Here is an 11,456-nt window from a genome sequence, read left to right on the forward strand (position 1 = left end):
ACTTTGCAGAAACTTTTGGGCATTTTTTTTAGATTTGGAGACCGTAAAGAAACCTCTTGTAGCCCCTAGTAATAGAAGCGGCACATGTATGGGTCAGTGTTCTTCTTCTGCAGCAGCAGCAGGGTATTTGCACAGTAAATCATTTTCATTATGTGAGTTGTACACGTAATCCTCTTAAGGCCTCTCTGCACTTCACCTCCACTTTATTCTCCAGACAAGCACCGGCAGCTAATGAATTCTGAAATGTTTTAGCTCTCAACAGCATTTAACTAGTCAGTATAACTTAATCAATGACTAGGGAGGAGGGGGAGACACAATATGCATCAAGTGCCAACGATAGCGTCAGACCATGTAACATCTAAACTTACTAAAAATGAGCTACAAAAGCATAAAAAGTGGGATAATACGACATTTTATAGACCATTTTTATTATATTGTGGACACTTGACTTATCACGGACTATACTCCAACCATTGCAAAATATTTTGTGTTGAAATTTGGTCCCCTGCAGAAAACTTAGGAGAAAGGGGGATACCTGGGTGACATGCAGGCCACTAGTAATTGGCTGCGGTGGGGTTTTTAAGCTTAGTGCTTCAATATAGGACATGGTACATCGTCAATGTACTACCAATATAAGTGTATACTAAAGTTAATTTATTTAATCAGTCCCAACTCCTTGACCCCCACCATTATGACCCGGTTGACAAACTTACATTTTTGGACTACCCTTTCGGGCTTTAATGATATTTTATTTCCAACTGCACCGAATATGAGAACAATAGGGAAGGGGCATAGTTGGGGGGTGATAGCAGGGCATGTGCCATGGGTGCATGGCGCCGTGAGAGCCAACAATCCACTCTGTCCTGGCTGAATTTTTGGAAGCTCACCATTTCAGAGGCTCTCACCCGGCACCATCTTAGTAATAGGGAATCCTACCACTATAAGCAAAAACTGTAAGAGGGAAAACCTTCCATGTTGTTCTGCAGGCTCGGGGTTCGTGGTTGACAAGAAATGCTTCCTACCGCCGAGATTGCTCTATAAATGTGTTTAGAGTTACACTTGTATCTTATTTTTTATTGACACCCCCTTGTGTGGTGTTGGTAGAGTAAACTTTGCCGTCTATGCAGTTTGTTACATTGTGTCCACTTTTGCAGGCTATGAAATTTAGGTTTCAATAGGGACTCGTTTCCAGTAAATTTTTTAGTGTAATTTTTTTGTGCGGTGAGGCTTCACGATTCCACTGTGCACTGAGGAGAACATCATTTATTTTCTCTTTAGTTTTGTTTATTCATAAGTCCTCCTTACAGGTAAGAATGCTCTATCGATTTAATTAAATATGAGGCATAATGCTGGAAATCCAGGAATCCATGCTCTACGGGTCCTACAAACAAGGATGTGGGGAATAAACCTAAGGATCATAGAAAGGAGATGGGGCAAACAAGTACCAAGCCCTTCTGTCCCAAGTGGTTTGGGCATTGGTAGTTTTAATCAGCACCCTGAATTCTCTCCATAAATGCAATGTTATATAACCTAGTTATCCTTGCTCCATCCATTTGAACCCATAAAGGGGTTTTCTTTTTGGGATAGAATTTTTTTTGTGCAGGTCATATAATAATTAGATCAGATGGGTCTTACCTATTGACCATTACCATGTCTGATCATACCCACATATCTGCCCGTAATGTTTTTGGCATACACGAAGGCCCATTTTCTACAATGACAATTCTATGATTGCAAAAATCACAAAAATATTCCTACCAGTCTTTGTTGTAAAGTTTGCTCTGGGAAACGGTAATATTTACTGGCAATCCCTTGCAGCCGTGTTTCTGGCTGAATCAGAGTATATCACAATGAATATCTCTATTTTTTTTAGACTAAATAGATTTCAACTGTCAATTTGGAGGCCCACTGAGCCACCGGCATGTACCGAATACTGTGACCAACATGGAGTTTGAAGCAGCAAATTTTATTACAGAATTGTAATTGAATTGAACAGGTTTACATTTGAATAGATTTGCAACACCGTGATCTCAGGCCGAGCGCAGGAGACGCCAATGTGTGTCTGGGAATAAAAGTGGATTTTAAGACTAAGAGTTCCCTTTCTTTTCAGTGCTGGTTAAAATTCAGAAAGGAACTGGAAAACACCCACCCGAGAGGAGAGGACAACACCCGCATGTCATTCTCAACCCCGCTGATTCAGCGATGCTTCAAAGTGTATCTCTTTTTATCTATCTATCTAATATCTATCTATCTATCTAATATCTATCTATCTATCTATCTAATACATCTATCTATCTATCTATCTATCTATCTATCTATCTATCTATCTATCTATCTATCTATCTATCTATTACCTATCTATCTATCTAATACCTATCTATCTATCTCATATCCATCTATCTATCTATCTATCTATCTATCTATCTATCTATCTATCTATCTATCTATCTATCTATCTCTCATATCCATCTATCTCTCATATCCATCTATCTCTCATATCCATCTATCTCATTATATATCCATCTATCTCATTATCGATCTATCTATCTATCTATCTATCGATCTATCTATCTATCGATCGATCTATCTATCTATCTATCTATCTATCTATCTATCTATCTATCTATCTATCTATCTATCTATCTATCTATCTATCTATCTATCTATCTATCTATCTATCTATCTATCTATCTATCTCTCATATCCATCTCATATCCATCTCATATCCATCTCATATCCATCTCATATCCATCTCATATCCATCTATCTATCTGATATCTATCTGTAGCAGCCATAGCGGCTGCTAGCAGCGACACTGGGCATGAGGGTGGTGGCGCCGCTAGCAGCCGCTCAGGCTGCTATAGCGGCAGCGACGGCATTATAGCAGAGCAGGTAAGTATCTCCCTGCTCTGCTATCTACTAGCACCACTGTAGCTCCCTGAAGGAGCGGAATCCCCATGTGGCCGGGGATTCCGCTCCTGGAGCGCTGCTTGATGTCTCTGGCCATGCGTCGGCAATGCTGTGGCCGGGGATTCCACTTCAGGAGATTCCCCTGATGTCACTGTCCATATCGAGGAGCGCTCCATGAGCGGAATCCCCGGCCACACGGGGATTCCGCTCCTTCAGGGAGTTACAGAAGCGCTATCTATACTGGAAGGGGGGGGGGCTTTGCTATCTACAAAGGGGGCTGTGTGGCACTACCTACAAAAAAGGACAACTGTGCAGGTGCACACAAAATACCCAGCTTTCCCGGCTATCAAATAAATGTGTGGAAATAAACTAAGATATAGCGTTTATTTAATCTAGCTAAAAGGATTAATCCTTTACTCAGACTAAATAAAAGTTGTAGGGGAAAAGGTTGGACTTTACCTGACGCTTATGTCTTCTAACCTCTAGAGATTTAACCTATATGTTTCTTCAAGGCCAATGGGGGAAAGTGGACTTCTTAGTTGTCAACCAGTAGATTATAGAATGTCTATGACCAATTTAACTTTTTATAGTCTCTACAGTTACCTATAAATTAATGGACTTAACCAGTAGGACAGTTACTACATGTATTTTCCAATTGTAATGCCGCAAATCCTTCTAGAGTCTTATTAGATCTGGCTCATAAAAGAGTTCAGAAACGGCTTCTCTCACGACCGGCCACGATGACCCTTCTTATCCCTATAGTTATGCGCAGTGTTTGAAACAAGATGAGAAGTACCTGCCACATGGCTGAACATTGAGACTTTATTCCGTCCTTTACCAGCTGTGCAATATCCACTTCTCATCCAATATCACATCAATTTTTTTCTCTCTAAGTGTTTAGTGAACTTGGCAGCGATCCTTGGTACAAGTGCCCACTTTCATGCCTGCAAAGCATCTGTGAAGAATAAGGGCACTTCTACATTGCTATAATCTCATATAATTATATTTGTAAGGGTTTAATATGCCTAATTTTGTCATCAATCTGTCGCCTGTTTGTTTTTCCTGAAATATTTAATCCCAGTAAAGATCAGGACTCAGGAGGTTATAAAAATCCAGGCCATAACTTTTTTTTTAATGTGAATACAGTAGTCGATTTTGGATTATCTTTCATTTATGTTAGTGCACACCAGCTACAAAGAGTGCCTCCCACTGTCTGGAGGACGCAGCACGTCTAGTGATGTCAATAGGTACAGTGCAATGCTTGATTTCACCTGTGGTGGCACTGCAGGAAAGTTGATCACATGCTGCAGGACTTCGCCTACAGATCATGATCGCTGGGATTCTCTACACTGGGACAAGCCATGATCAGTTTATGGACGGGTGATTCTTCTAACAGAAAGAGATTGTCCAAAGTGGATAACCACTTTAACCACACTGCCCAGAGTTTATTCTGTCGTGAAAAGGATTTCTGTGGCATATTCCCCTCACAGACTTTGTCAAGGAAGACTTCATGCAAAAAACCCAAATGCGCTGTGACAATGTAACACATCAGCAGCAGAATGAACATATATTTTCAGTCTTTGTTTTTTCTAACATATATTTTCAGTTTTATTTTTTTCTATGGCCATTGGATTCGCTGCCTTTATCTGTTGTCATTGCAGTACAAGGACATGTGGTCTGACACCATGTGTCCACAGCAGCCAATTGTTGACCACAAGTCGGTTATTTCCATGGATGACACATCGCTTCTACGGCCAGCATTATTCAAGTGTGGTCACATGGTGCCGGATAACAGGTCATCAAGCTGCAATAATAGCACAAAGTAGAGGAGAAATTTGTATGGGTCGGGAAACCCCTTTAATAGCCTCTTACAAGGCAGAGTTACTTCTTGGTACAACCTTAGACACACCATCCAGATAATGTGCAGCTTTAGTCAAGGGTGTTACATACCCTAGAGGCAGACCATGTGTTTGCTATGGGGCCCTTGGAGAGATGGGGCCCATCCCTGATTGATCCCACCTCCCTTGCTATTGGCTGATGAGAACCTGTGCCCTCTCCCGAAGAACATCATTGTTAGCAAACAGAAGGGTTGAGAATTGTCCCAAGGGTTATGGAAAGGGCCTGGAGGGGGAAACAAACACCAGGCCCTTCCGCCCTAGGTGGCAAAACTTGGCACAATAATAAGGGGCCCGAACACTACGAAGGTTGTGAAAATCAGCAAATTCTACATTTTATTAGCACATTACACAGGACATCACACCACCAGACTTCTGAAGCCCCTGCAAAATGAAACAGGGCCCCCCAACTATCATGTTTGATTATGATGTTTCCCTTTGGGACCTTCTTGCCCCCTTAAGAATTAGGGTGTTACTGCTACCCCCCTATAGCTACACCCCTGACACCACCGTCTATATATTCCACATGTCTGATCCTCTTTCTCTAAGTTACTTGTTTTGGATCTTCTTCATCCCAGATATCTTTCAATATCCTGAGTTCTTTCTTATCCCTATTTACTACCAATAATCCTCTGTCTGTCAGCGCTCCGTCCACAATCTGTCCCTGCCACTCTTCTCATACTCTCCCATTGTCTGTGTCTGACACTATTGGATTTCTCTAGCAGCGACTTAGCTCCAATTAAAAAGCAGCTGTTTGGACTGTGTCCGTCTGACAGCCATAAAACTGGAGAAACCTGTTTAATATAAGCAAATCAAATAAACACATTCTTATACAGGCCAATGAAAAAGGCCATAAACCCGTCATGCCGGCTCGAGACCCCGGGGAATACGTTTACTTTTAATATCCTCATTCATAAAATTAAATCTTAGGAATTTTACGTAGAGTACGTGTGCAGACTCTCTAATGGGACATTATCGCTATATATACAAAGATATTTGGTTTGATTTTGGGTCATCAATCAGACATATCAATAGGGACCCCTCCGATAGAGGTCCTCCAGAAAAATGTGTACCCCTCCTCCCAATCTCTTGTGTTGCAGAGGGTCCTATGGCCCCATAGCTACTATGCCTTACTGTATCTCCATATACCCCTGATTTCATACAGAGGTATACAGATATACTGCTGCATGTTCCATTGGATGCCATATTATGGCGCTATTCTGCCCTAGAAGTAGAGAATACCTCCATAAAATGGCGCTGTACGGGGGCACCATAAGTTGGCACACAGAGTGTCTATAGGTCCGTAGTATGGAATCATAGAGACTGTGTGTGCCACCCTACAAGCCCCATGCACATGGCTCTAAGGCCTAGTGGTGAGATGACCACATCGGCATTGAAGTCAATGGGTGTAATGGTCAGGCTGCCGATTGGGTTGACCAACCAGAAAAGTCTATCCTTCAAAATCTCCTTTCGGGGCAAAGAGTTTTAGACAATCACATGATTAATAATATTAATAATAATAATCGAGCACGTCATATAAACTTCTAGAAATCACTACAGACGCTTTTCTTTAGTGCGAGGATGTCAATAATGTATCAACATTTGCTACAACACGAAGCATTGATTTGGTTAAAACATAGTCAAGAATGTAATGTTTAGTTAGTTAAATGTACTTCATTATTCTTTTTTTGACATGTACAGATAAAAACTAATCACATGCTATACAGATGTAGCAGAGCTGATTATGTTACATACAATGTGTGATCTGGGGTTTTACATAGGACTAAATGTAAATCGAATACAATATTTTCAATGGAAACTCTAGTGAAGAAACTAGATTTTCCTATTGTAAATATTTATTAAGAAGTCCGTCAGATTTGAGACGTCACTGTTTCTTCCCCCTAGTGCTTCTGTACATCTAGCAGCACATCACCACCACTTCCCGCCACTGGAGTGAGGTTACGCAGAAAAATACTTTTTTTACATTTTCTATAGAGTGTTGCAGGAATCTTTTTTAAGTAACGCACACTCAGCTCTGCTACATCTTCATCTTCCTATGACAAATAAACGCATTTATTTTTCAGCATACAATTTCAGAGTTCAATGGTTTAAGGAGATATATTTTTGCACTGTACCTTCTTTCAGCATGCCAACTTTTAAACACTTCATAAAGCGGCAGGCTTGGCATGACTTGCGTCTACGCTTTGTGATTTCACATTCATTCGTGGCTGGACAGCTGTATTCTATGTTTCCTGTTGTATAAAGAAAGTTGAGATGAGAACAGATTTTACTCCCGGAATACAGACATACTGTACGTGCAAGACCGTAACCTATACATAGAGACATTCACCAATACTTCAATGTTGTTAAAGGGATTGTCCAGTTTAGAAAACCCATTTTCATACACCTTATTAGGGAATTCTGACTTAATAGAGGGGGGTCCTCATCTCTTGGCCAGAGTAAAGAGCGGTTACAAAGAGCGTCTCTAGCTCTGGAGGACTTGTACTGTCCTACATTACACAGACAACACATTGATATGAATGGACACTGTGTAATGCTTCATTTCCCCTGTGGTGGCGCTGCTGAGAAATAGAACACACTGCCAGGTATCCCCACAGATTACAGCTGATCGCTGGGATGGGACACACTGTGATCAGCTTATTCTCAAGTGACCCTTCTAACAATTAGGGATTGTCAAAAGTGGAGAACCCCTCTAACTAAAATTCTTACTTATGCTTACAGAAAATTACTAGAGTATAAAAATATCTTGAGTCTCAATAAAAAACAATCTCCTACCCAGGCCTCTCCTGCTTGCAAAACGTAGCTATGATCCCCGGTATTGTAGTTATAGTGGTACATTTATTATAATTCTGTATGTAGGGTGAGTAAAACATCAAGAACCACCCAAGTATCTACAAGACGCTTCAAGTAGCATTTAACATGGCGGCTCTCAAGGCGAGTAGGGTGGCCTACGCCATAATTATACCTATTGATCCTATACACTTTAGTAATGCCGAGATTAACCCAGCTTTAAGCGTCTTTTCGATATTTGATGGATTCTCCACTTTTGAGTCGACCTGTATCTTCCCTTATGTAAGATTAGGCCCATCCCCCCCTACGTTATGTGAGGACCAAAAATAATTAATCAGTGTAGTCCACCCGCTAATATACATTCCGGTCCCCCGTGGCGCTAACTAGATTTTCATAGCGCGACGGGGGACGGGAGGTCTAGTTGCACAGTCTTCTTTGATGACGATACGACTCTTCGTCATGTGACCAGTCCCGCTGTACTCCATGTACTCGTTGTACTACTCCTCCTGTTTGTACATAGAGTAAAGCGGGATCGGTCACAAGACAAAAAGTCGTATCGTCATCAAGACGACTAGACTTCAGCAGCGCTATAAAAATCTATGAAAATCTCTCAATCAGCGCGACGGGGGACCGGAATGTATATTGCGAGTGTTCTCATCTACTGCAGGGACTACACGGATAATAATTTTTGGTCCCCGCATACCCCCTTTAATCATATATTATCTTTGGAATTTTGGTTTAGTATTTTCTTCCTAATGTAATAGATTTTTTAGTTTTTTTTTTTTCTTGCTTGGTTTTTTCTTTCCGTCTTTAGAAGTCATTGTATCACTGAAGTCCACTCCTCCAAGCTTGTGCAGGACAGCTGGTGCGCTCTTTAGATAATACATTGTGAAAGCTTGCAGGGGGGGCGGAGGTCAAGCTGTTGGTCCAGACGTCTTGCCGTATACAGCATCCTCTTCACTGCTCTTTTGCATATTTCCTCCTTTACATACCCAAGTTAATGGTTAAAAGTTACAAGGTAAAAGGTTAATAAAGCCGCGGCTTTGATTTATTAAAATGTATATGTCCTGTTATCGGAGAGTGCGGCACTGAGTAATGCTTCGCTCATTTACAACAGGAACACAACGACTATTTCGCAGGGCGCCTCGGCCTGGTCTTGCTTACAGAACTCCTTCCTTGGGTAACCCTTCCCCCTGTGATTAAGTGCATTAGTATCTTAATGAAAATGCATTCTGTTTATTGGTCTCCCGGGAAGGGGGAGGTCAGCACAGCAAATGCATAAATTGTCATGAGAGACAGTCAGAGCCTAATTGCAATCTTACTTCTCCTTGTTTGCAGCTCCCGGGGTCCGTCCGTGGCCCCCCAGAAACACGCGCACATTTTAGTAATTAGCATAGAGTCTGCCCGGGACCAGAGCATTGATGAAATATTTCAGAGTTAATCACACTTTGTAAACACTGATTCATATTGACTTCCTTTCTCCGGACTGATGGCTCCTCATTAAATATCACATTAGCGGATTGCAGGACTGCATAAGGAGTCAAATACTTGGCTGGTGCTAATTCGACGGAAAGAAACGGAGACGTGCGTTTCTTGAAAATGTGCTAAGTGGCCATGATAAAGGAGTCTGTCAGCAGTGAAGCGTTAAAGATAAGCGTGGCACAATTCTCTATAGATTGGCAACTTGCTATAGGATACTGGGTAAGGACCATAGTGTGGGCACCGCGCCATTATTTACCAGAGAATCAGGACTCATCTACATATCAAGTGACAAACTGGGAGCGTCATTATCAGGACGACTGTATATGTTTTCCATTACGTTATTTCTATCTCATGCAAGATGCTTGTGTACTATATAGGATCTGTACAGAGGTCTAAGGAATTTTGAGAGTGACAGAATTATCTATCTAAATCTATCTCATATCTATCTATCTATCTATCTATCTATCTATCTATCTATCTATCTATCTATCTATCTATCTATCTATCTATCTAAATCTATCTCATATCTATCTCATATCTATCTCATATCTATCTAAATCTATCTCATATCTATCTCATATCTATCTCATATCTATCTATCTATCTCATATCTATCTATCTATCTATCTCATATCTATCTATCTATCTATCTATCTATCTATCTATCTATCTATCTATCTATCTATCTATCTAAATCTATCTCATATCTATCTATCTATCTATCTATCTCATATCTATCTATCTATCTATTTCATATCTATCTATCTATCTATCTATCTATTTCATATCTATCTATCTATCTATCTATCTATCTATCTATCTATCTATCTATCTATCTATCTATCTATCTATCTATCTATCTATCTATCTATCTATCTATCTATCTCATATCTATCTATCTATCTATCTCATATCTATCTATCTCATATCTATCTATCTCATATCTATCTATCTCATATCTATCTATCTATCTATCTCATATCTATCTATCTATCTATCTATCTATCTATCTATCTATCTCATATCTATCTATCTCATATCTATCTATCTATCTATCTATCTATCTATCTATCTATCTATCTATCTATCTATCTATCTATCTATCTATCTATCTATCTATCTATATATCTATCTATCTCATATCTATCTATCTATCTATCTCATATCTATCTATCTATCTATCTATCTATCTATCTATCTATCTATCTATCTATCTATCTATCTATCTATCTATCTATCTATCTATCTATCTATCTATCTATCTATCTCATATCTATCTATCTCATATCTATCTATCTCATATCTATCTATCTATCTATCTATCTATCTATCTATCTATCTATCTATCTATCTATCTATCTATCTATCTATATATCTATCTATCTCATATCTATATATCTATCTATCTCATATCTATCTATCTATCTATCTCATATCTATCTATCTATCTATCTATCTATCTATCTATCTATCTATCTATCTCCTATCTATCTATCTATCTATCTATCTATCTATCTATCTATCTATCTATCTATCTATCTATCTATCTATCTATCTATCTATCTATCTATCTATCTATCTATCTATCTATCTATCTAGGCTATTTTGAGGCCACCATAGACCTGAGGTTGTTAACTATAATCTGACGCCATATATAATATTATACTGAACCATTTCTTACAGTACTGGACTCCCTCAATCTTGTATGTTCTTCCCAAAGTTTACTTGGGTTTTCATTGGGAGATTCAGTTTCCTCCATCCTGACATGTTAACTGGCTTCGAAAAAGATATTATCACTATATTAGTGAAATTAGATTGCAAGTTTCACTGGGAATAATTAGAATGAATGCATTAATCCTGGAGAATATGACATTATATATATATATATATATATATATATATATATATATATATATATGTCTTACATTCAGTCACACGCATTTCAGGATAAGAAATATACTATTTTTCAACCAAAATTTTCACTGAGATCACATTAAAAAAATATCTGGCCGTCCACATATCCAGATGAGGTTGGGTAGGGACAGATGGTTAACTGGGCTCATTCTAGAAGCTTGTTTCTGCTTATTCCCTCTATGGCTGCACATGTAGCTGTGCTTTGGAGTGAACAAAACCAACATGGTAGCTGCAAGGTCTAAACTGAGATGATCGAACAATTCCCCATAAACCTCGGTTGTTTAACAAATAAAAAAATTAAAAATAGTGGCCGAATGGTTCTTGGTTTTGTTTTTTTGCGAATTTTAAAACAAACTTTTTTCAAAATTCTAAATTATTTTGCTCACTTACTCGCTAATAGAATCTTACAGTTCGTTGGCTAATGGAGTCACAGGATCTAGGCAA

The 11,456-nt window shown here is 39.3% G+C and overlaps 1 protein-coding gene across 5 annotated transcripts in view; it reads right to left on the reverse strand.

Moving 5' to 3' along the window:
* The window catches only part of ESRRG (estrogen related receptor gamma), a 660,741-nt gene that overhangs the window by 122,927 nt on the left and 526,358 nt on the right, over nt 1-11,456 (reverse strand). For all 5 annotated transcript variants that reach the window (XM_075863340.1, XM_075863336.1, XM_075863337.1 and 2 more), the window contains one exon: nt 6,941-7,057. In XM_075863340.1, the coding sequence (XP_075719455.1) occupies nt 6,941-7,057 (117 nt within the window). The remainder of the gene's footprint in view (nt 1-6,940; nt 7,058-11,456) is intronic.

This window comes from Rhinoderma darwinii, chromosome 4, assembly GCF_050947455.1.
Source record: "Rhinoderma darwinii isolate aRhiDar2 chromosome 4, aRhiDar2.hap1, whole genome shotgun sequence".
NCBI classification, from domain to species: Eukaryota; Metazoa; Chordata; class Amphibia; order Anura; family Rhinodermatidae; genus Rhinoderma; species Rhinoderma darwinii.